This window comes from Caretta caretta, chromosome 5 (assembly GCF_965140235.1).
Source record: "Caretta caretta isolate rCarCar2 chromosome 5, rCarCar1.hap1, whole genome shotgun sequence".
NCBI classification, from domain to species: Eukaryota; Metazoa; Chordata; order Testudines; family Cheloniidae; genus Caretta; species Caretta caretta.
The window spans coordinates 20,713,011-20,740,439 of NC_134210.1; the positions used below are offsets into that span (position 1 = coordinate 20,713,011).

General features: G+C 39.4%; 1 protein-coding gene across 4 annotated transcripts in view; it reads left to right on the forward strand.

Annotated features, from left to right (window-relative positions):
• The window catches only part of WDR7 (WD repeat domain 7), a 375,678-nt gene that overhangs the window by 157,611 nt on the left and 190,638 nt on the right, over positions 1-27,429 (forward strand). For all 4 annotated transcript variants that reach the window (XM_048851745.2, XM_075128394.1, XM_048851746.2 and 1 more), the window contains one exon: positions 5,742-5,855. In XM_048851745.2, the coding sequence (XP_048707702.2) occupies positions 5,742-5,855 (114 nt within the window). The remainder of the gene's footprint in view (positions 1-5,741; positions 5,856-27,429) is intronic.

Consider the following 27,429-nt stretch of genomic DNA (forward strand, 5'->3'; position numbering starts at 1 on the left):
TCACGTGGAGATCACTAGTCAATGTGACTTTCAACCAGATAGAGCATGTGTATATATCTAAGTGATGTGTGTCTTTGAGGGGTGTCAGAGTCAGCAGAGGAGCAGATGTTGGCTCAGATCATTATCTTTTAGTGGCCACAATACAACTTAAACTCAAAAGATCACTAAGACAGATAAAAAGAGTATTCTAGTAATAGGGACAAAGGACAAAGAAAAACAGCTCAGATTCCAGATTGCCCTTAGCAACCTTTGCAGTGTTTTACAGGACTAGGTTGTTAGAAAGTCTGGAAGACAGATGGTAAAACTGGTAGAAGGTGGTAGTCGAGACAGCAGAGAAAGTAGTAGACCTCGAAAGAAGGCAGAAGATGCATGGATTACATCTGGAACATGGGCAATGACTGATGAATGAAAAGCTCTGAAGGCAAAAAAGGAACAGTGCAAGACACAGGAAGAACTCCTAGACACAGATGAAAGATACAGAGAAAAAGAGAAGAGATGAAGGCAAGATAGAAATGCCTTTTTTCAGGAGAAGGCTAAGAGGCCTACATAGCAGCTCAGAGGGGAGACATCAAGCGCTTTATAGAATAGTGTATGACCTCTCAGGAAGAACCAGACTGTCACAGGTGATGACCATCAAGGATTTTCATGGACAGATGTTGAAAATGCATGAAGAACAAGTCAAATAATGGAAAGAACATTTTCATTTTATATTAAGCTGTCCAGATCATGCACAGGTTCTAGAGAAACGCCAGTGCTAAGTTAGAAATAAAAGGACTAATAAGACTATCAAAGGCCTCAAACGGGGAAGTTCCTGGAAGTTAACAGAATTCAAGCAACAGTACTAAAGTCAGGAATCAAAATTCTGATTGAAAGCTGCTAACAAAACTCTAACAAAATATGGGTGAAAGAAAAATGGTATTATTGTGGCATTTCCAAAAAATGGTGATCTTACTCAGTACATAAACTGGAGAGGTATAGTACTGCTATCAGTCCTGGGCAAAGTCTTGGCTACTGTTATGCTGAATAGAATGAAGAAACCAGTGTATGGAATATTACAAAAAAACCAGGCTGGGTTCCGTCCACGTAGACGATATTATGAGCAGATATCCAGTCTTTGATAGATGATCAAAAAAGCTACTGCTTGGCAAAAACCCATCTTATCAACTTTTAAAAAGCGTTTAGTAGTGTCCACAGTGAGACCCTGTGGAATATTGTTAAGAGCTACTGGATACGAGACAAACTGATCAACATATAAACTCCTTATTATGATGGAAGTAGATGTGCAGCCAGATCAGATACAGGTCAGCGGGAGTTGTTGGATATTGTGAGTGGAGTTAGACAAGGGTGTGTGTTGTCACCAACTTCTTTGCATTAGCAGTTGACTGGATGATGAAATGAACAACAAAAGGCATTATGCAGGTTTAAATGGGTAACAGAGACTAGTGACTCACCATTGCTTTGCTGAGTACATCGTGAAACAGAATGGTTGTCCTTGCATCAGAGGTAGAACAGGAAGCAGCAGACATTAGATTGAAAGTAAATGAAGAGAAAATAAAGATGGTTGAAGGTAGGAAACTGGACAACAGATGCAAAGGTATATGTGGACAGAAAAGAAATAGAACAGACAGAAGAGTTCTGCTGTCTAGGAAGAGTGATGACATTTGAAGGAGATTGTGATAAAGATATTCATACTAGATTAGGAAAAGCAAACACCACTTTTGGAAGGATGAACAACATCTAATCAAATAGAGCTCTCCACACCAAAGGAAAGGTCAGATTATACCATGTGATTATACAGAGCACACCACTGTACAGAGCAGAGAGTTGGCCGATGGTAGTGGCTAACAAAAAGAGTGTATGTGAGAGTAATGGATCTGATTGAGCAGTGCATGTTAGAAAATATCATCAGAGAAAGAATGCTCAGGTGGTTCGGGACCTGTACACTGAATGGAAGATGGGAGACATGCTAAGCAAGCATTAAACTGGATATCAGAAGGAGGAAAGAGAAAGTGAGACAAGCCAAGGAAGAAGTGGTAGAAGACCATGACAGATGATATTGAATGAGCTGGCACCACCTGGGAAGAAGCGTTGGAACTAGCAAGTGGCCCTGGTTGCTGGAGGAACTGGACTCCCTGTTGTGTTAGCGGCCCTGGAGGAACTAAGGCCTCAGGCAAGGTAAGGATAGTTTGACTGGGCTCTAAAGAGTTAGGGCTTGTCTATACAGCATGGCAATGCATACGAGAGGGTGTGATCTGAAAAGCACCCCAACCTGTTGCTCATTAACTGGTCTTTGGTGTACGTTAACATACATATGCTCGATCCTTTTACTTTCGGAAGACTTGAGTTATAAGAGCAGAAAAATACAACTAAAATAATATTGCATTGCACAATATTAATGTATTTAAGTGAATGATAAATAGGTTAGGCAGCTATATTTAATATTATGATTAATACACATATTGGATATCACACATTGGTGAAATCACTCATAGTAAAATAAGTTTTCAATCATATTTAGTATTTTATTTGGCCTATTTTGAACATGCATTCAGGTTTTTATGACAAATTTAAGACACACTTTTTAGGTGGTTTTTTCCCACAATTATCTAGAAAGCACTGGAGTACAAGAATACATGTTCCTGATTACTGGATTTTCGCTGAGCAGAAATAAATATTTTATTGTATATCTGATGTAAACCAACACATGCGTGGGCGTTCTTTTAATATTGTCCTTTTTATTTATCCTTATTAAGCCTAGGTATTGTAGCACATATCAAATGGAACATCACCCTCCTTTTGGTGACCTACAGATTCGTGGTTGCCATAATGCAAACTAGTATTCACTAAGGGTGCTATCCAATAAAAGTTACCTTTTGGGGCCACCGTACCATCAGCTTCTGATAACTTATCCAGTTATACAGCCTCAGAGACTGTACTTTACTTGAGGAGGAGCTTCCATTTCAGAAGAGGCTTTCTCATGCATTTTTTTAAGGATTAAGCAACCGTTTAAATCTATCCTCTTCCTGGGATGGGAAAAGAAATGGAAGAATTGCAGACAGTGCCTAGCCCTGGGGTCTTATGAGTCATGTTGGGGATGCATCAAACATGTTTGCTGTGCCTGCTGACATCCTAATGTAGGGAAGCGGATTCTGCGTAGAGTGCTTAGGAACAAGTGGATCATATTCTAGATTGCTGCATGCAGAAGATGGAATTTATGAAGCTCCTTGTTGCAGAATGGTTTTATTTGTTTGCCTTTATGCAGAGGACCAATGTGTTCTCTGACTGAGTAGAGATGTGTATTCGTGCGGGTTTTTGTTTTGTTCAGTGCATAGGTTTTGATGATTATTTATACAGCCTAATAGGTGTGGGGTGGTGCTCTGTTATGGAGGGTTTGATTGTGACTCCATAGTTAAGGTTGCCTTCTTAAAGAGGCTGAAATTAGGGCATGCGTTCCTGGCAGGGAGGGTGGTTTCCTACATGTTGATCTTTCCGTTGTAAATTCTACCCAAAGTTTATTATGTCTTTTGAGTTTTCTATGCAGTTTTTGTTTAGCTTTGTGTAACACATTATTAACAGGGAGTGTTTGCAATGGGTTTCTATCTGAAATCTGTGAGGCTTTTTAGTTTGTTGTTGTAGATGTGCAGCGTTAAAACTATGTATCTACAGAAAATTGATCCTGAGTAGGTATTGCAAAGTGGGTAGTAAGAAAGAAATATTTAAGGTTAACGGTAAATTTCTGCCAATAGCTGAAAGCTAGAAATATATTCTTCAACAGAGACTGGCATATGCAGTCACTATCTCTGGAGATGCTCATGAAGAATTGCCCTTGCGAAATAGTTGCCTCCTCACAATGTTCAGTGTCAGAATGAAGCCACATGCTGCTCTTAGTTAATATGGTTGCCATTTCCCTTCAACCTGTGCAGGAGGAAATTTGGACTGCCCTTAGTAAAGATGACCGCCTCTGTCCATTGTTCTCATTGCCAGTGAGATCATCCTTTGAGGAAAATGATTGCCTTCCTCCATGCTGTCAGGTGGCACAGTGCCACTGTTAGGAGTAGGTGAATAGGGAAGAGGCAAGCACGAGGGGGAAATGGGGTGGGTATGTATGTGCACAAGGGAATTTTTCAGGAGAGATTTTGGGGTCAAGGGAATAGGAGAGGCAAGAGGGTAAAACAGTGGGGATTTGACATCCGGTGTTAAACTCTTTCTCTTAAAATATGAAAGTTCACCACCATTAGTGTGAAATTGGTAAGGTTGCTTCACACACAACCACAAAAGCACAGGAAATGAAAAGTCGAGTTTCCTATATGCCTTCTAATCTTCCACTCAATCATATACCTAACCACTTCTACAACTACTGTACATCACAAATAACGTTAATTTTGTCCTGCTAGTAATGCCAGCCTTCCAGCACCTCCTTACCAGGCTAACCCCTTGCAATGCACCAAACTATTGCACTAAATCTGTACCATCAAGAACATCTGGGGGGAAAGGGGATATTATGATGAAGGGTGTGTGCCAGAGAGAAGGCTGAAGGATAGTCTGGTGTGTTCGGAGTGGGTAGTTGGTAAAGGAAGCATTGAAATGCTCACATCCATAGGGAAGCAGAGTTCAAATTATGAACTGTGGTGTACATTAGTTGTGATAGTGGTAAGATAAAATTATAAACTTTGTTTTAATAATATACTGTGTGCTAAAGCTATTAATTTAGGTGGTCTTCCCATGATCACTGCTAGCAGGCTTAGTGAAGTGATACTAGCAACTGTTACTGATTTGGTTGCGTGTTCCGTCCTCTGTCGTTTCATTACCTTCTTTTATTACTCCATTCCTTCAATTTAAGGGCAATCACTTATGGAGAAATCTTTTTCTTGTACTTTGGATTTAGAAATTCATTCTTTCATGGTGGCCCCGAGCATATTATGATGACAGCTGAACTAATATTTTGACACACAATTTTGTTTTTGTGTGTGTGTGTAAAATGTTTTTTTACACAAGAGTGTACCACAGTCGGGCTGCCCGGTTTTGTTTTTCATCAGAGAAATAGGAATTGCTATATCCAATCAGACCAGTGGTGTGTCTAGTCCAATATCCTGCCTTTGGCAATGGCTTCAGATGCTAGTCCAAAAAATCCTCCCCAAGAAATCCTGAAGTGGGCAATTACTGAATAATTTGCCTGTAAGGGATATTTCTTTGAAACTATATTAGCCAGAAGTTGTCATGCTCTGAAGCATGAGATTCCACACACCTTCCAAACTCTAGTTTTTAAAAATTCTTTCTGATGTAACTCTCAATGTTCTCATTATCCATGTAAATGTCCAATCCTTTTTATAGTTGAATTGCATCAGATGTACAAGAAATATATAAATGCCTTAAACGTTTTTCTTTAGGAGGAATCGTTCCTATGTTTATATTTATAGAAAATTACATACCATTTTGTCAAACTTAGAAAAAAATTTGATATTAATACATTTTAAAGGCAGCTAAAGGTGTGTCTGTATTTTGCCTCCAAATCTCAATATTAAACCTGCTTCTATATGCTGATATAAAAGGAAGGAAAATTTGAAATTTTATTGGAAAGAAATTTTCCTTAGTGCTGAACAGAAAGAGTTATAAAGATATTATTTCTAAGCATTGTCAATTCCTAGTGGGAGAAAATTAAGGTTGTTTGTGATTATAAATTCCAAAAAAAACCAACTAAAAACAAAATAGTCATTTTTTTAATGTGACTAAATTTGTTTCAGCTGGAGTGACAGTGGAAGCCATTCAAACTGGTAGTGCAAGTCCAGATTCATCAGGGTCAGAAGCCAAAGTTCAGGAAGAAGAGCATGATCTTGTTGATGATGACATCACAACAGGTGAGCATGAATATATTTAATACCACTACTATATTCCTATTGTTGTTGTATCCATTCCTTTTAAATCCTTTAGGCGAGTGTGTGCTTGGAGGAAACATGAATTTGAGCAAAAATATTTGAGAACCCTTTCCCAAGAAAGTATAATTAGTGTATTTGCATGTGTTGTATATTTGTGAATTGTATCTAGTGATCTTTTATATTTAACAAAAATGTAGAATCTGAAATTATGAATTAGGATAAAATTTACTGTCAAGCAACAATTATCCTGAAGTATAAAGTACTTGGTGACAAGTATTGCTAAAAAGAAAAAGATTGTGTTGCATGAGGAAGATCATTGCATAAGACAAACTTTAACATTACAGGATGAAAATTTGCATACATTGCTTCCAGTGATAGGATACATGTTGATTATGCCCTGACAATGTTAACTTCGTCTTTGAGTGATGGTACCTATGTATATTTCACATGTGAGTACTCATGCATGCCATGCACCCCAGTTTGGAAATTCTTCAAAGCAGTGTCTGTTGACCCACACATGCGCAGTAGCTTCCCTCGTGCTCCCAACCAACGCAGTGTTGATAGATGCCTCCCCAGTTCTTTCTTACTGCCACATGTCCTAAGTTGGAATCATGTCCTCCTTCACTCTGTGCATAACCTGTAAAGTAAAATGTTTGTACATAGTTTTATATATTAGCTTAGTAGTTATAGTATACTATTGTTCCCCCCGACCTAGTCCCTATAGGGGGAAATCCTCTCTGGTCCCAGAAGATGGTTGAGAAGCTATGCTTACCATCCCTCCAGTTCTGACCCTCCCCCCGGGTGTAGTACCTATTTCCCTTGACGGCCACCATGACAAATGGATCCCTCCTTATTGGGACCCTTGGGATCCCTGTGGCAGGTACCAAGACCCCTGTCAGAAGTCGTACCACTCCTCCCCCTCTTGTCAGCTGATTCCATCAGTGTATAAGTAGGAAGAGCTGGAACTAGTTCCATTGGTACCAACAGTTCCGATGGGTGCCTTTTCATATTTCCAGATGACGCCATCGCTCCTTCATTGCCTTCTTCGTCAGATGGCCACCATCAATATCAGGAGCTTTTGCAAAGGATCGCTAACAATCTGCAGATCCCATTAGAAGAGGTCCAGGATCCTTAACACCCTCTCTTGGACAATTTGCAACCACAAGGACCTACCAGGGTGACACTTTCAGTTAACATGGCTATATTAGTACTGACCAGAGCAGTTTGGCCAACATTTTGTGCCTGTATACCCCTCCCCAAAAGCCAAAAAATGTTATTTTGTTCCTGCCAAATGAGCTGACTTTTTTCCCATCCTGCCCCAATTTGTTGGTGGTACAGGCAGCTATGGAAAGAGCTTGGTCACACTACCAGAAATCATCCCAACAGATTAGGGCTCAAAGAGACTGGACCTCCTGAGTAGGAAGGTCTTCTCTTCTGCAGGTCTCCAATTTTGTATAGCTAATTATTAAGTTTTATTAGCAAAATATGAGGTTAGTGGCACAGATGGCTCTCCAGGCTGCAATAGGTGCTGCAGATACAGTGTCCAGAAGTTTGGCCACAGAACTAGTCACATGAAGGGACTCCTGGCTTTAGTCGGGCTTTCCTAGAGAGATCCAAAACACCATCCAATGATGAATGAATCCAGCCTTTTAATGAAAAGATGAATGAATCACTGCACTCTCTAAAAGACTCAAGATCCATTCTGCATCCCTGAGGATTTACGCTCCAGCCCTCCTGGAGGAAACACTAGAGACAGCCCTTTAGATCATGACCTCCTCTGTGACATGCTCCATATGTCCACCTGAGCCTCCGTATAAATAAAAGAGAATTCAGGGGTCCGGTTTCATGGTTCCCTATAGTGCCACAGGCTCCACTTACTCCCAACCACAGGCCAACAGTTATTTTTGACATGCAGGTCAAGACCTGCATACCACCCTCAATGGCACCTACTTCCTCTCCTGTCATCTTTGGAGGCTGTCTTACTTTGCCCACAGCTGGAACAAGATCACCACAGATCTTTTTTCTCTGCTCACAAACCATCTTCCTGATCCCTCTTCGGGGTGCACTCTCACCAATTGATTCTTCAACAGGAAATGGAATACATTTTACGCCGGGAGACAGTAGAACGTGTCCCACCCCAGTATCAAGGAACATGGTTCTACGCTCCATATTTTCTAATCCCCCAAAAAGACAGAGAGTGGAGATCCATCCTGGACCTTCGGCAATTCAAATCTTTATTCAACAGCTAAAATTCAGGATGATTGCGCTGGCATCTATAATCCACTCCTTTCAGGAGGCAATGTGGTTGCTGCCCTTGATAGGAAGAATGCATATGTCCATATATATGTTGACCCGTCTCACAGAAAGTTTCTGTACTTCATTGGCCAAGAACACTACCAGTTTCGTGTCCTCGCCTGTGGGCTTGCTACAGCCCCCAGGGTATTCACTAAAGTTTTCACTGTGGTAACAGCCCAAATGCAATACCAGGGTTATACAGTATTTCCATGCCTGGATGACTGACTCCTAGTGGGCTGATCTCATCAGGAAGTCATGTCAGCAATGGGACCTCTTCAGCACCTTCTTTCTACTTTAGGTGTTTGCATAACCAAAAAAAAGTACATTTTGTTACCCCCAAGGACAATAACTTTTATGGGAGCATGACTGTACTCAGTCTCTGCAAGAGCATTTCTCCCCATAGACAGGCTTTATGCAATGAGCGACCTGATCTTTTGCATCATCCGCAAACTGTGGTGCGCCAGTGTCTTTCTCTGTTAGACTACATGGCTGCATGCACCTACATGATGCCGTTCACCAGATTCCACTTGCGGTGCCTGCAAGCTTGGCTCCATTTGACCTACCAACCACACAGGGATTGCGTTGACTCCAAAGTCACTGTGCCCACCAGAGTTCTGACCTCCCTTCCTTGGTGGTCCAACCCAAACAAATTCATGCTGGGACCTCTCTTCAACCCTCCCATACCAAGGGCCACCATCCTGACAGATGCCTCCCTTGCAGGGTGGGGAGTTTACCTGGACTACCACACTGCTCAGGGTACCTGGACCCTGTGTGCATTCACACAATGCAAGGTCAATCGATGGAACTCCTTGCCAGAGGATGTTTTGAAGGCCAAGACTGTAACAGGGTTCAAAACAGAAGTAGATACGTTCATGGAGGATAGGTCCATCAGTGGCTATTAGCCAGGATGGGCAGGGATGGTATTCCTAGCCATTGCAGGTAAGAAGCTGGGAATGGGTGACAGGGGATGGATCACTTGATGATTACCTGTTCTGTTCGTTCCCTCTGGGACACTTGGCATTGGCCACTGTCGGAAGACAGGATACTAGGGTAGATGGACCTTTTGTCTGATTCAGTATGGCCGTTCTTATGTTTTTAAAAGTGGCCAGGCTACACAAAAACTTACTGGAACTGAGAGCAGTCCACCTTGCGTGCAAGGCCTTCCTTTCCCTCATACGCTCATTCCATGTACAAATAATGTCAGGCAATATCACTGCAATGGTCTATATAAACAAACAGGGAGAGGAAGGGGAACGATCTCATCCCCTCTACCTGGAAACAGTCAGACTTTGGAGGTGATGTATCAGAAACCACATTATGATACAAGCTGCATACCTCCTGGGTGTTTACAACTTCCTGGCAGACAGGTTAAGCAGAAGCTTCTCTGTGGACCATGAATGGGAGCTCCACCACACAGTTCTAACCAACATATTAGCACAATGGGGTATTCCACTAAGGGACCTCTTTGCACCTCAGACGAATAGAAAGCTTTCCATGTACTGCTCCAGGAGAGCCACAGGCTGCAATTCCCACAGTCATGCTCTCCTGCTGCACTGGACGAATAATGTCAGATATACCTTTTGTCACAACTACCACAGGTTGAACAGAAGCTCCATGAGGACAGAGCCACCATAATCCTTCTAGCACCCTACTGTTCTAGACAGTTCTGGTTCACAGAATTCCTAAAGATGTCCACACACCTACCTATCTATCAGGATCTGCCTATTTCAGGACCTCCCAATCCAGGATGGGGTGGGGGCGGGGGGTGGAAATCAAGCACCCCAGCCGAGGCTCACTCCACCTCATGGCCTGGTGTTTGGATGGGCATCAGAAATAGAATGCTAATGCTCCATCCCATTCTGGAAATCCTTAACCAAAGTGGAAAAGATTCTACTAGAGCCTGCTATTTGGCTAAATGGCGTCGCTTTTTGGCCTGGGCACATCACCACCAATATTCACTTGATAGTCTAGGATAACTAGAATGCCCACAATATCTCCTTTCCTCAAAGAGTTCAGGTCTGGCCCCTAGTTCGCTGTAGGAGCACCTAGCAGTGATTAGTGCCTTCCTCTCTCCGGTTGAGGGATGTTTTGTCTTTGTATACCTGGCTACTGTATGATTGATTTATGAAGGGCTTGATCAGGACCTTCCCACCAATCATTAAACCTACACCTCAATGGGACTTTTGCCTTGTTCTGTAAACACTCATGGGTCTGCTCTTTGAACCTATCACAATGTGTTCCATGACCCACCTGTCCATGAAGGTGGTGTTTTTAGAAACCGTCACTTTGGCCAGAAAGGTCAATGAGCAAGGAGTCATGATGACAGACCCTCCTTATACAGTATTTCACAAAGAGAAGGCCTCCCTTAGGTTATTTCCAAAATTCCTTCCCATGATTGTTTGAGTTCTACATCAATCAATCAATACACTTACCTGTATTTTTCTTGAAACCATGCTTCTTCTGAAGACAGGAGACTTCACTTCCTCATCGTCAGGCACACCCTGGCATTCCACCTGCAAAGAACCAAACCCATTAGAAAATTTCTGAGACTCTTTGTTGTCATAGCAGAAAGATTGTATGGACAGCCCATATCCTCACAGAGGATTTCTAAGTAGGCTTCAGGATGCATCTTAGAATGCTACAAAACAACAAAACTTCCTTCTCCTGGGGGTATTATAGTTCCCTCCATGTGGTCATAGGTGGCCTTCACAGCATCCTTATCAGACATTCCACTACAGGAGATTTGCAGAGTGACAACTTGGAGCTTTGTCAACCTATTCATGACACACTACACTCTAACTCAAGCTGCAACTGCAGATGCAGCTGTAGGAATGGCAGAACTTCAAGCATATCTGCTACCATCTTCCTCGCACCCTCCCTTCCATCTGAATACTGCTGGCCAGTCACCCACGTGTGCAATACACATAGGGACCATCACTTGAAGAAATGGAGCTTATTTACTGTAACTGGAGGTGTGATCTTTATTTGTATTCCACTACCCGCCCTCCTTCCCTTAGGCTTCAGATCCTGTTGGATCGTGGTAAGAGGAGGAACTGGAGAAACATCAACCCACACTGCCTCCTATATCCTCAGTCAGGAGCATGAGGGAAGTTTCTGTGCATGTATGGGTCAGTGGACACTGGTTTGAAAAATTTGCAGACTCGGGCACATGACACGCATGCATACACACGGGGCATATAGATAGAGATCACACTTCAGAAAGAACCTCCAGTTACAGTAAGTAATCTCCATTTCTGATCTGACTGCTAAATTATGAAGCAAAAAATGCCCTCTATTAATATATGAAATCACTGATTGTAAAATCGCAACCTGTGGATACAGTCAGCCTCTGTTGTAATAATCCAGTATCTTGATCCTTCTCATCTCCATCTAACAATCTCTTTCAGTTGAAAGTATTTAAAATCTTTCCACTGGGAAAAGAAGCTAAGGGACCCTAATGATCTCCCTAGACAACGGTGAAACCATCATTATATGTGGAGTTGATCACGTGTAGCAAACATATAGTTAATTAACATAGGCTCTCCTGCTTTGTTCCCATTTATCTCCTATTATGTTAGAATATAAACGTGTTGAGAGAATGAATTTATTCTTGTTAATAGGTTCTCTGACAATGTAGTCCAGTCCATATGAAGAAGTGTGGTTTGAAAAGTAACTTGTATCATTTCAATGATTCTCAAGCAGAGAAATAGTACTATAATAGTTGCAGAAGGAAGCAAAATATCTGAGTCTTCTGTGATTATTTGTGCTAGAAACTGAGCAAATTTTACCTCATTCATTTATTTTGTGTTATATGTGTTCTCAGCTAGTGTCTTAAATCTGGCAAGATCTGGTATGTTCAGCTTACTGCCCTTGAGATGAAATGGCTTATTTCTTAGCAATTATGGTTAATTAAAGGATTGTCTTTGATGTTTTGATCTTTCGCTATTTGACTTATAGATAATATTGAGGGTTTTGAACAAATTAGCACTGTTTAAATCAGCACACAGCAGAGTGAACTACAGCATGTTAAAGATATACAGTACCATCATAACTTGTCACCACTGTTAGATTTTATCGTAGGCAAAGCTGATGAAGTCTAAAGTGTTCCGGTTTATTTAGTTCAACATATGTTATGACTGACCATAAAAATATGAGAAATATACAATATTGCTCTCTTGAACTGAATCTTTCCTTTCATGCCACCTTACATGCTGTGTATTAAAAGGGAAGAATATTCAATATCCTCAGGATTTAAATAGCTAAAAGATTTTCTTAACACACCATCAAAGCAACTAGCATATCACAATTTATAGATTGTGTAATTTACCTTTAGTTTGTGTGATTTGATTGAGCAGCGTATGGATTTTGTGAGAGTTTAAAAGAAAACTATATTTATTTCTATTGACTAGAAGTCTATATAAGTTACATTATGATAAATCTGGTAGGCACACTGACAGAAACCCGTATCAAGAAGAGTACGTTTATTTTGGGAGTATCCAATGGTTGGAGCATTTGTTCTATAGGACTTTATGGGCAATATAGCTAGTAGATTTCTTGATTATCTGTCTGATTTTCACAATAACTAAAAGGAATACGCTTATTCATTTTTTCTACCTTTATAAAGGAAATCGTTACTACATAATTATTTTTGCCAGTTAGTATGCATTATAAGTTGTACATGTAATATATGTCATATGCAGAATGTATTTCTAGCATTGTTTAATAGCAGTATAATTATTCCTATAAAAGCCAGTCATGAATGAAAAATGCTGTGTTATGCTTAAGGCATATCTAAATGTAATTAAATCCACATGTAATAGAAAGTTGACTATTATGAAAATGAAAACAAATTAATGGAAGTTAGGAGTAGTAGAATGTAGATTCACAAGAAAATAGAGACCTCTTCATATCAGTATTCCCTTTGCCTACCTACTGTTTTCCTACTCCTTCGAGTTTCCCTTCTTCCTTCCCTGAAACTGTTACTGTAGTGTCAACACTATTGTGGGCATCCAGTGTTGCAGCTGCCAAAAGGTTTTGAAGGGAAAGGGAAGCAAGCCTCTGAGGAAAGGGAAGAGACAGAAGATGGGACCTCATGTCCGAGAAATTCCAAGGTGTGAGCGTGTTTTTGCTTTGTGTAACGCTCAGCATTTTCAGGTCAGGAGACCCTAGTATGTGATTGAAGTCTGCCTGCAATGATGGGCCTTGGTCAAAAGTAGTAAGGATTCCTGGTTAGTTCACTGCTGGTGCAATTTTATGCTTTGTGTTAGGTAATTAGAATACTTGTGGCATAACTTTATAATTTACAGTTAAAAAAATTGAACCAAAAAAACTCTCATTTACATATTGAAAGTGATTGACTTACAAACATAAACAAACAAAGCTAAAAGCTGTATAAATTAAGTTTATGATCACTTGAATATAATTTCTTTTCCCAAAAAGAATATTTCTAACTGGGGAATGGGAGTAAGAAAAAATAAAATTGAGCTTTGAATGAAACAATTTAAAGCTCACCTTGTCATCTTAAAAATATGATGCAGCTTCTTTTTCTGCCTGTCTTTTTAAAGCTAATATCTATTGATCAGATGCACAAAGTAATGCTAGCATGCAGTGGTCAGTCAACAGGCATTTCTTCGGTCCAACTTGACATTCACCAATCACTTTTATTTATCCATCTAATTTTTTAAAAGGATCGCTGTCACATCAATCCTCTTAGAGATTAGGACAGTCTAGTGTAGGCAGTTTAAAAAAAAAATTGCTGAAGCCTATTTCAGAAAAATACTTTTACTAATACACTAGACTGTGTGTTAAGCATTTTTAAAAAATCACTTACAGTAGTCCTCAGGGAAATTGGATCTGTTTTTAACTATACTGAACATACATGTTTTTAAGTAATATTCTTTCAAAACAGCAGTATTATGTACATTATCTTTCATGGCTAGAATGATTGTTCTATTGCAGCTATCCAGTAAAATGTTTTACTTCGGATGAATTGAACATACATTTTAGATCAAATCAAAAGCATTATGATTTTGCAATTTACAGCAATTCCTACTTGGGCAAAAAACCCACTGGCTTTAGTGGTCAAGACTTCAGCATTCAGAATCGAAGTCAGTTGACTTTGAAAACCCTGTATTGTAAATATATTGTAGATTTCAATATGTGGTGACTTGAAAGAAAATGTATTAAACTGATCACTTAACCCTTCCCCATCCCCCACATCCTAATTATGTAAAACAGAATGAGTTTATCTAGAATGTCAGAAAGCTTGAAGAGAAGACACTAATACAGATAAATGAGATAACCAGATGTAATAGTTTTAGCTTTTTTGTGAAAGAGACAAGAGCTTTGTTTGTAAATCAAATATCTATTTGTCAAAATATATTTGCCACTAACCAGAACATTCTGTCAACATTCTGCACTGTTTCTTCCATTTAACATAACAATTTTTAAAACGTTAGTATATATTTTTTCCTGAGAGGTAAAAGAGAAACAAAATAATTTTAAAATCAATTAGATCTCTTTTTCATTTAGAAATGTACATATGCACGTTTAAGGAGTGTTACTGCTGAATTCTGAGGGTCTATATTGCAGTGTCTGTATAATGGTTTTACTCCACCACTTGTTCAGTATAGCAAGGACATGGCTGACCATATAACGGGTAAAGAGTCAAATGTTACTGACATTGTCAAAAACAGACAGCATGATGCTATATCAGTACCTCTGTTGACAGAGTCAGCTGCTTACAAAGAAAGCAATATAGAGATATGTGGAATGTAAAGATAACTGTCTTAAACATCCACAGAATTTACTGTAGTAGAAATTGTCTTGAAAAGAGATTCTCAAGAAGTAAAACTGCAATAAGAATTAAGAATCTCTATGATACACATATCTGTTTCAGAACCAGAAAATGATTAACATATTTTGTAAATTTTTCAATTTATATTCAAATGTGAATCCTTGTGATCTGTCTTCATTAATTAGTCTTTATGCTCTTTAGAATGAGAGCCACCTGCTGCTCTCCAATGTAATTTAATTACTATCAATATATACAGAAGGTAGAGTTCATAAATAGGTAGATCTTTCTGGGCTTGAAAAATGTGCTGAGCACTCAATAAATAGCGCATTACATCCACTAGCTAGAGGCTGATGTGAAAGATGGAGGAGAGACTACTCTAAACCTCTAATGGCATCAACCCTTATGGAATCTCACCCTACTTCTTGAGTAGATATTAAATGTCTTGATCCCTTTGGTGCCTGGAATTCCCCCTTCCCCCCCCCCATCTGTTCTTCCTTCGCATACTGTCATGAGATGTTTGGCTGCATGTGTGTTCTTTCTGCGTGCTGTACTGACTCTGTCCAGATAGCCCGTACAGCAGGCGCTGATCGAACGGCCCAATAAATCCACAGACTCGGTTCATAGCAAAAGGTCAGGTTTGTTGTCAATGAAGCATGGTCCTAATATCCTGGCTCAGTGGTTACAGGTACACTAACACATATATGCCTCTTGCAATGGACTAGCTCAGTTATTGGTGGGACTTTCCATTATACCCTAGGCCAGTCAAAGACACTCCCTCTGAGATACCTTTTTATACACCGATACAAACAAGTTATGTGTTACTCCTGATGTATTTGGGTGTCACCCATTACCTTGTACATGTTGGTTCAATCAAAACATCTCTATCTATTATGCTGTCATCCTGACCTTATCTTTAGGATGGGTCAGTGTGTTCCTGATCTTTTGGGGGAATGTGTTTGGTATCGAGGTGGTCTGGTACCACCTTTCTGGAATGTGTTTGCATATATATTCTTATGCCTAGCACTACTTAGGAATGTGTGTTTCTGTAATATCAACCCTGTTCTTGCCAGATTCTGTGAGCAGGGCCTGCCTCTTGCTCACAACTTAACTTTGCTTTATATCAGCTAAGTTTTCATAGAATCGTAGAATATCAGGGTTGACTACTTTAGCTCAGGTCTCATACCAGGTCTCAGATACAGATGGGCTTATGTTTCAGGCCCTCTTCTTACTACACATACTAGTGCCATTTGGTGGGTACAAGAAGGGCTGTCTACGCAATTGTGTTCCCTCTGCTGCAGCAGGGAGTGATTGATAGTGGGAGCTCTTAGCTCCTCTATCCCTCCATCAGCCTCTGTTTTTGGTCTCTCCTTGTGACAGATACTGTAGCTCTTCCAGGAGCTAGATGCAGTAGGGGGCAATTTGCTGCATTTCCTAGGGCTGTAAACAGCTCCAGTGAAGTACAATACCTGGGTGGTTTGGGTATACTGGTTCAGGCTGGGTTTCAAGAGACTCAGTGACAAAGAAATAACTTGGGATAGAAAAGGTGAGTTTGAACGGACAGAGAGGCCTTCATGATGATTCAATAAATAGACATGACCTTTTGTTTAAGGAGAGGCCAAATCCTGTGGAAAGGTAGGAAGGGCTTGAACCTGTCAGGGTTGCCATATACGGGCAACTTCTTTTATATGTTTTCTCTGCTTTTGTTCTTAAATGTGCTCTGCTTTGGAAAAGCTGTGTGGTCATTTGTAACTGCTGGTCATAGCTCTTGGAGAGAAAGCAAAGCACAGGGACTGGAGGTAAATCGAACCTGCTTGAGATAATCACAGTTCAGCTGCAGGCAGCTGCAGATTAAAACCTAATCTGGAGAGAGAAGGGATATGTGGGTCCTTACTCAGAGAGAGGTGTTGGTTAAAGGCCTGAGAAGGCATTCTTTGAGCACACCATGAAGAGGCTTAAAGGTGACACTCCTCCCCACTGTATAACTCCTCTATCTGCCTCTGCTGTTGTTCAGAGCTTTCCCAAGCAGCTATGTAGCCGTAGGTTGACAAACCTATGATTATGATCATATGCACAGTAGCAGTCTGTCTGCAGACTCTGTAAAATAGTAGTGCATCAGTTCACATTCTGTTCATATATGGTGGGTTGTTTCTTTTTTTGCAACCAATAAAGAGCTACACACATGTATCTTTTTTTTAATTTAAGCTTAGATTCTGAAAATGTGATGGACTAGGTCTTCCTACTTATCAAGAGAAATTTCCTGCTTAGTAGGGCTGGGTAAATCAGTGGATTTTTCAGCTGTATAAACTCTATTTTACTACTTATGTATACTCAACTGATTCACAGTAGCTCTTTTGAGCTATTATAAAAGTGTTTCAAAGCACTCTTCAAAGAGCTATAGTCCTGTCAATGAGTACAGATCTAATTTGGAAATCTGCTTTAAAGCTATTCATATTCTGTCCCTTTTCACTCCAAGCAGTAAATACAGAGGTGTGACAAATGTGTACAAGGAATCCTAAAATTATTGCTCACTATAGCCATTTGTCCCATCCTTAAGCAATTAACCTCCATCCTCCAAAGAAGTCCTGCTTTTATCAGTATCTCTATTGCATCTGCAAATGGCCTGCTGCATTTTTGTAGTACAAGAAGATGCCTAGAAATGTAAATAATAAATAAATGAATGAAGCAATTTTTGAATGGTTACTGTATATTTAAATATTGAAAATAACCATATCCAGTGTATAGCAATATAAATGAAGGAAGACTCTTAGTCTGAGACTGAATATTGATTTTTGCACATCACTGCTTTCTGAGTCCCTACTTACAAAACATTTACATGTCCCTTCTGGTTGAAAGATTATGGGAATTGGCATCATATTAAAGTGCAAACTAAATCTAGAATGCAAAAATTCACTACTATTTGCATGAACTACTATAAAATATCTAATTTGTGGATCAAACAATGATTCTTGTCTCTTCTACATGGTAGAGATATTATTATTTTCACTTATAAAATATACATGTTCGACTTTCCACTCATGAATTTATAAAATATTTTCATATTATTCCTGTTTATCTTGGATGTATTATTTTTGATATACAGTTCTCTCTGATGATATTGCCTTCACAGATTCCAGTGACTGAAGTTTGCATATTGTGCATTGCAGACTCTAAAATTCTTGAATGCAGGTAGCCCTTGGAGAGGGCCATATACCACCATAGAATCGTAGGACTGGAAGAGACCTTGAGAGGTCATCTAGTCCAGTCCCCTGCACTCATGGCAAGACTAAGTATTATCTAGACCAGTGGTTCCCAAACTTGTTCTGCCGCTTGTGTAGGGAAAGTCCCTGGTGAGCCGGGCCAGTTTGTTTACCTGCCGCGTCCGCAGGTTCGGCTGATCGCGGCTCCCATTGGCTTCCAGGCCAATGGGAGCTGCTGGAAGGGGCGGCCAGTACATCCCTTGGCCTGCGCCACTTCCAGCCTCTCCCATTGGCGTGGAGCAGTGAACCATGGCCACTGGGAGCCACGATCAGCCAAACCTGCAGACACGGCAGGTAAACAAACCAGCCCGGCCCGCCAGGGACTTTCCCTGCACAAGCGGCGGAACAAGTTTGGGAACCACTGATCTAGACCATCCCTGACCTTAAAAATTTCCAATGATGGAGATTCCACAATCTCCCTGGACAATTTATTCCAGTGATTAACCACCCTGACAGTTAGGAAGTTTTTCCTAATGTCCAACCTAAACCACTCTTGTTGCAATTTAAGCCCCTTGCTTCTTCTCCTGTCCTCAGAGGTTAAGGAAAACAACTTTTCTCCCTCCTCCTTGTAACAACCTTTATATACTTGGAAACGGTTATCATATCCCCTCTCAATCTTCTTCTCCAGACTAAACACACACAGTTTTTTCAGTCTTCCCTCGTCCATCATGCTTTCTAGACCTTTAATAATTATTGTTGCAGTTCTCTGGACTTTCTCCAATTTGTCCACATCTTTCCTGAAATGTGGCGCCTAGAACTGGACACGGTACTCCAGTTGAGGCCCAATCAGCTCAGAGCAGAGCGGAAGAATTACTTCTCATGTCTTGCTTACAACATTCCTAGTACATCCCAGAATGATGTTTGCTTTTTTTTTTTTTTTTTTGCAACAGTGTTAAATATGAGTCAACAGTGTAACTTGTGATCCACTATGGCCCCCAGATGCCTTTCCATAGTACTCCTTCCTAGGTGGTCATTTTCCATTTGGTATGTGTGCAACTGATTGTTCCTTCCTAAGTGGAGTACTTTGCCTTTGTTCTTATTGAATTTCATCGTATTTACTTCAAACCATTTCTTCAGTCTGTCCAGCTCGTTTTGAATTTTAAGCCTATCTTCCAAACACTTGTAAAACCTCCCAGCTTGGTATCATCCACAAACTTTATAAGTATACTCTCTATGCCATTATCTAAATCGCTGATGAAGACATTGAACACCCAGAACCAATCCCTGCGGGACCCCACTCGATATGAGCTTCCAGCTTTGACTGTGACCACTGATAACTACTCTCTGGGAATGATTTTCCAACCTGTTATGCACCCACCTTATAGTAACTCCATCTAGGTTGTATTTCCCTAGTTTGTTTATGAGACGGTCATGCGAGATAGTATCAAAAGCCTTACTAAAATCAAGATATACCACATCTACCAGTTCCCTCCACCCACAAGGCTTGTTACCCTGTCAAAGAAAGCTGTTAGGTTGATTTGATACGATTTGTTCTTGAGAAATCCATGTTGTCTGTTACTTATCAATTTATTATCTTCTAGGTGATTGCAAATTGATTGCTTAATTATTTGTTCCATTATCTTTCCAGGTACTGAAGTTATTAAGCTGACTGGTTTGTAATTCCCTGGTTTGTCCTTATTTGCCTTTTTACTGATGGGCACTATATTTGTCCTTTTCCAGTCCTCTGGAATCTGTCCTGTCTTCCATGACTTTTCGAGGATAATCGCTAATGACTCAGATATCTCCTCAGTCAGCTCCTTGAGTATTCTAGTATGTATTTCATCAGGCCATGGTGACTTGAAGACATCTAACTTGTCTAAGTAATTTTTAACTTGTTCTTTCCCATCTCATTTTCACTGGCATTTACTATGTTAGATGTCCAATCGTTCGCTACTAACCTTCTTGGTGAAAACTGAAACAAAAAAGTCATTTAGCATTTCTGTCATTTCCACATTTTCTGTTGTTGTTTTTTTTTACCCTTCATTGAGTAGCTGGCCTACCTGTCCTTGGTCTTCCTCTTGCTTCTAATAGATTTTTAGAATATTTTCTTCTTACCCTTTATGTCTCTAGCTAGTTTAATCTTGATTTGTGCCTTGGCCTTTCTAACTTTGTCCCTACATCCTTGTGTTATTTGTTTATCTTCATCCTTTGTAATTTGACCTACTTTCCACTTTTTGTAGGACTCCCTTTTGAGATTCAGATAATTGAAAATCTCTTGGTTAAGCCAGGCTGGTCTCTTGCCATACTTACTATTTTTCCTACGCAGTGGGCTAGTTTGCTCTTGTGCCCTTAATAATGTGTCTTTGAAAAACTGCCAACATTCTTGAACTGTTTTCCCCTTAGACTGCTTCCCATGGGATCTTACCTACCAACTCCCTGAGTTTGCTGAAGTCTGCCTACTTGAAATCCATTATCTTTATTGTAAAAGCAACTGGGCGTCCAAACATTACTTCTAAGTTGCAAACACAAGTGGCCAATGACAAACTTCCGAAATCAAGGGACTAGATAATATCTCCTTCGGGTCCTTCCTTCACTATTACCATAATTTTGACTCAATGTCTTACAGGAAATAACTGTCCTCAGAGAGTCATTTAAAAAAAAAGGGGGGGGGGGTAATTGCATCAGCAGCATGGAATAGCCCTATCATTGGGAGCTCCTATGCAACAGTAGTTAAAAAGGAACTAGGGATTCTCAGTTATTCCCTTTCAGGTTGGAATACAAAGTACCATCTTTCTTAGCCAGGGTTATCAGCAAACAAAACTCTGAGTAATGTGCTGGTGGCATGAGTCCAAGAATGTGACAATTACAGCTTATATCTTTAGTAAAGGATTGCAGGTAGGTAATTGGGGCAGTGTTATCTAACTGACGAGCCTATAGTTAGGCACCTGAAACCAAATTTAGGCATTTAAATAAGTGATCTAATTTTCAGAAGTTCTGAGCACCTACAGCTCCCATTCACTTGAGTGGGATTTGTGAGTTCTCAGTGCTTCTGAAAATGAGGCTTCTTTTAGTAGTTACTTAAATATGGCTTTAGGAGTGGAATTGTAGGCAACTAGACTTGAAAATGTGATCTTTAACTTTTCCCCCCTACCGTATAAACCTAGCATCCTGATTTAATTTACAAGTCAAGGTTTGCTACTAATAATATCATGAATACCTCAAAGTATGACAGAGAATGAATTCTGTTTAGTATTAGAAAAGTGTAATGCTATTTTTAGAATACAAATACTGTCACTATACCAAGGTGAAATATGGTAAGTGCCATTTTTATTGCAATGCTGATAACTATAATATCAAAATGCCACCTCCCTTGGTTTCTTCTGTATTCCCTCAGCTGTGCAACGCAGCATGCTGCAGCTGCACATCGGTGTGATGGCCTTAGGGACTCTTCTGCAGTAACTTTCCAATCACTTTATGGTCAGCATGTTTACAGCCTTCCAATCTAGTAGATATTCTGTACAAAGAAAAGGAATACTTGTGGCACCTTAGAGACTAACAAATTTATTTGAGCATAAGCTTTCGTGAGCTACAGCTCACTTCATCGAATGCATGCAGTGGAAAATACAGTGGGGAGATTTTATATACACGGAGAACATGAAACAATACACATACACACTGTAATGGGAGTGATCAGGTAAGGTGAGCTATTACCAGCAGGAGAGAAAAAACCCTTTTATAGTGATAATCAAGGTGGGCCATTTCCAGCAGTTGACAAGAACGTGTGAGAAACAGTAGGGGGCGGGGAATAAACATGGGGAAATAGTTTTACTTTGTGTCATGACACATCCACTCCCTGTCTTTATTCAAGCCTAATGTAATGGTGTCCAGTTTGCAAATTAATTCCAATTCAGCAGTCTCTCATTGGAATCTGTATTTGAAGTTCTTTTATTGAAGAATTTCCACTTTTAGGTCTGTAATCGAGTGACCAGAGAGATTGAAGTGTTCTCCCACTGGGTTTTTGAATGTTATAATTCTTGACGTCTGATTTGTGTCCATTTATTCTTTTACGTAGAGACTGTCCAGTTTGGCCAATGTACATGGCAGAGGGGCATTGCTGGCACATGATGGCATATGTCACATTGGTAGATGTGCAGGTGAAAACTAAATACATTCAAATGCTATAGTAACATTTCGGGTTTGCCCTACAAATTTGTCCCACTTTTTATTTGAACTCAGAAGTGCAGTACAGTGATAAACTGGATTAAACTTAATTTAGTCATCTTCTTTCTGCAATTTAGTGGCAATAAATACAACATAAAAATAAACCTTTTCTAGTTTGAGCGAACCAATATGCATGAGGCATCACAAAAAGCACCTTTGTTCTCTGACACTCAAAAACCTAAGTTACCCTATAGGAATTGATCATAGTCCGCCATGAGATTTCCTAATATCTCACCATCCAGAATATGAAGGTAAAAGAACTCAAAATTCACACACAGTAGTAAAAAAGAGAGAATTTTACCTGTAGTAAATACTAAGGGCTTGTGTGCACTTGGAAATTTACCAACAGAATTGTACCAACGTAATTATATTGTTGTAGTTGTGCTGGTATAACTCCATGTGGAAATACTCATAGTCCAAAATAATAATGTCATTTTCTAGTATAGCTTATGCTGCTGTTGATTTCCGGAATAATAGCGTCCACCTGGAGACTTATACCAGCATGGCTATAACGTTATAATTAGACCAGCGTAATTCTATAGGTAAATTTCCCTGTGTAGACAAGTCGTAAGAAAAAAAATATGCATAACCTTTAGATTAAAAAAAGATGCTCTTCACAGCATACTACAGACTGTGATCAGTGATAGCACAGCAGAGTATATTAAGTTACTTTTAAATTTACGTATGTATAATAAGAGCGTATAACAAATGCTTCATTGACAAAAATTTGTTAACATGAATTTGGATAACCATATTATTCATTAGTTCCAAAAACTATTTATTAGTGGTGGGCAGGTTCACCACATATTCATGATGTATTCAGTACATGCTGCTTTTTACATTCTATCTGGACGCGCCTCCCCACCCCCCACCCCTTTTTTTTTTTTTTTTTTTTTTTGTTATTCCTCCTCCTGTGCTTAGTTCCTATGAATCCAATTGGACAGACCTCAGACGGAAAAAATCAATTCGACATAATAAAATGCCATTTCAACACATAACTGTGTGTCTTAAAGGTCTGTTGTTTCCAAAACTCTAGAAATCTGTGACTCATCTTTACTGTTACTATAAATTTCTATACATCTTGTATTGTAAAAAAATCTAACTATAGAACCTTAGGCTTGTCACTGGGCCAAAGCTGAATATTGCCTGTCTTGTACAATAAACAAGTGTAATTACGGATGAGGAGGGGATTCCAAATTTAGGAAGAAAAGAGTCTGTTTCTCTTGAAGGATGTTTTTCTGCCCAAATAAATACATAAAATAGAACAGATGTTTGGAATGTTGATATAACTACAAGACATGATGACTAGAAGCATGATCTAAAGCTTATTAAAGAAATAGGAATCTTTACATTGACTTCACTGGGCTTTGAATCAGGCCCTGAATTGGCAGAATTTAGGTCAGGTAGCCAAACATGCCATTTAACATATGTCACTATCCTTTACCGTACTGCATTTGTGGCCTATGTGTATATTGAGATATAAATATATAATTATCATATTATGGAGGTATGTGTATTATGGAGGTGTGTAGATGGAAGGGGTTGGGGTAGACTTGAGCCTGAATTCAAGCCCTGGGCTTACATTGCAGTATAGACATACCCAGAGACATTGGGACTTGGAAACTGAGCTCTTCTTGCTCCTGCTTCACATAGTGGTGGTCTCACTAACTCAATTTTTAAAATAAATAAGCAATTGCAAATTAAGAGCTAGATTCTTAAGGTAAGACATGCATAGTTAAAGCACACAAACAACCTTAACTCTGCCCTATAGGTGCCATAAGGAGAAAAAATGTGACATATCTTTAAAAAAAAATCTGTAAAAACTTAATATGGGGTCACAAATACTAAAATGCCTGAATCACCATAATATAGTTATTCCATTATATCACTTATGGTTAAATGAAAGTTGTTTGGTTACCTTAACATAAACTTATCTCTGAATTTCCTGGATTTTATAATGTTTGGTTTGGTTATAATTGCAACATCCATGTAACATTTTTAATCTCTGTTACTGGTACTTACTCTCAACTTTAATTTCATTTAATTGTAGTGTTTTGTCTGGGAATTTATAATATTTTTTAGATTTTTCTAGGTAACTTGGAGTCTGGGTTTTATAAATATTTCCCTTTTCCATATTAATCCACAGAAAAGGTTGTGTCTTCAAATATTGATATACAAGGGCTTATAAATTGAGCAGCCTACAAACAAATTTTAAAAGTGACCTATTCCTGCTGATGTGCAGGAATTTTAATTTGATCTTCTCTTTTCTTCTTTTCCATATTAATTTTCAAATATTTGATTTAGCTGAACAAAAGTGGTATTTGGAACCATAACAGTGAATATTTATTTCCGTTGCCTTGAAGTCTCTTTCATTTTAAAGAGTAGTAGAAAATTAAAGATTTAGAGTTTACAGCAACATAAGTAAGGTAGTTTGAATCCATTTAATAAGATAGCTAATGTAAGATTACCTTTTGAGGAAACTGAGTCAGGGCTTCAGGTGGTATCATGGGAGGTGAACGTGGAAGGGTCATTCAGATTCTGGTAAGTTTTTGGCACTGGCCGGGAAAGGTCATGCTGCCAGAGGCAAGGATGCCTGCCTATGCACTTTATGGTAGGGATGAACTTCTCTGGGATTGGCTGGTGATGATTACTGCAAGAGCAACTGGAGGGGCTTTCAAAAATACCTCTAATCTAAGCTTAACCACAGCACCTCAGTTTAGTTCTGTGTGTTCTGATGTGCATTTCATTCTGAGGTCACTGTCTTGCATAGGTTGGCAGAGTCTGCAATTTAGACCTCCTTGGATTTCATTGTATATTAGCAGTAGTTTCTGCAAGATGGAGAGGTGATGCAAAGGGAAATTCATGAAGCAGGATCACCAACCCTTGTCTTATAATAATGCCTTCAGAATTATTTTGTGTGTGTTACGTTGTGGGTTGATTTGGAATGAGAGGAAAAAAGACTGGTTGAAGGAAGAATTAATACAGTAAAAGCTATGTTATCTGGCCCTATACCAACTGGAAAGCTCTATAAAGTGGCTTTTCTAATCTTCATAGAAAGTCCGGTTTATAGTCACCCAAGAGTTCTGAAGGAACACAAATGTGAAATTGCAGGACTACTAACTGTCATCTGTAACCTATCATTTATATTCGCTTCTGTACCAAATGACTGGAGGATAGCTAATGCAACACCAATTTTTAAAAAGGGCTCCAGAGGTGACCCTGGCAACTACAGGCTAGTAAGCCTCACTTCAGTACCGGGCAAATTGGTTGAAACTGTTGTAAAGAACAAAATTGTCAGACACCTAGATGAACATAATTTGTTGGGAAATAGTCAACATGGTTTTTGTAAAGGGAAATCATGCCTCACCAATCTACTAGAATTCTTTGAGGGGGTCAACAAGCATGCAGATAAAGGAGATCCAGTGGATATAGTGTATTTAGATTTTCAGAAAGCCTTTGACAAGGTCCCTTGCTAAAAGGCTCTTAAGCAAGATAAGCAGTCATGGGATAAGAGGGAAGGTCCTCTCATGGATTGGTAACTGGTTAAAAGGCAGGAAACAAAGGGTAGGAATAAATGGTCAGTTTTCAGAATGGAGAGAGGTAAATAGTGGTGTCCCCCAGGGATCTGTACTGGGCCCAGTCGTATTTAACATATTCATAAACGATCTGGAAAAAGGGGTAAAGAGTGAGGTGGCAAAATTTGCAGATGATACAAAACTACTCAAGATAGTTAAGTCCCAGGCAGACTGTGAAGAGCTACACAAGGATCTCGCAAAACTTGCAAAAATTTAATGTTGATAAATGCAAAGTAATGCATATTGGAAAACATAATCCTAACTATACATATAAAATGATGGGGTCTAAATTAGCTTTTTTATTGAGCCTGGAAGGCTTTTTATATAATTTCTATAGTTTTCATAGGATGTTTTCTATCTCTGTAAACTTAAGCTAGGGCACATATATCACTCAAATCATTCATGTAAAATGGACTCAAGTTGGCTATTTTATAGTCCTTGAAGGTCAGAGTTCACTGCTGCTGTCAGAAACCACAGGCTTTTCCTTTCATCAGCATTTCCATTGTGTGTGACAGCTTGTATTGCTGCATAAAGGGAATTGTAAAGATGGAAAACTAAACGAGATATTAAATAATTCAAGATATTTACAGTATTAAAGGGAAATTGCAGTTTATTCTTTTAAAATAACTATAAATATTAAAAATTAAAGAAACCAGAATCTGCCATCTTCCCTCTGTGCTGATGTAGCTGACAACATTTTAATGCATGAAAGAGGCTGGAGACTTTGAGTTGGTTGCAGGTAAATTTTATTATGTTTTCAACACATTTTTCTAATGCTGTGTTGGCATTAAAGCAATGCTAAATTAATAAAATATATTTTCTACCATATTACTGGTTTATGGTAGAACATACTGTAAAATAGTGAAAATCTTTAGCCTCTCCCATGCACTCAAATGCTTAGTAACAGTTATGGTCCTGTAACTTCAAGCATTACTCATGTAAGTGATCCTTGCTCAGAGAAGTAGCTATATTGAAGTGGAGAAGGCTTTCAGTATTGGCCCCAATCTCAGTAGACTTCCTTCTGGCAAGACAAGTAGTAGTAGTAAAATGGCTGAGGTTGTGGTATCTTAGAATCATTTAGTTATGGAAATAGCTGAAACATTCTGAGCGGGTGAGGTAATATCTTTTATTGCACCAACTTCTGTTAGTGGTAGATTTTTTTTTCCTGTTGGTGGTTGATGAGAGCCAGGTATTGGTGTTCTCCTCCATTCGAGAAGATCCATGTTGATCAGGAGGAAGAGCCAAGTAGTAAAGAATGCCTTTCTTTTTATGTATTCAGTGTAGTTGTGGCTGTGTCAGTCCCAGGTCTCTCCCGTCAGCCTAGAGCAGCTACACGAGCGATCTTACAGCTGCATGGGTACAGCTGTGCCGCTGTAAGCTGACTAGTGTATATAAGGCCTTATATTATCTCACCCACCTTCTCTGTCTTTTATTGGAGGAACTTCTGTTGGTGAGAGAGACAAGCTTTCAAA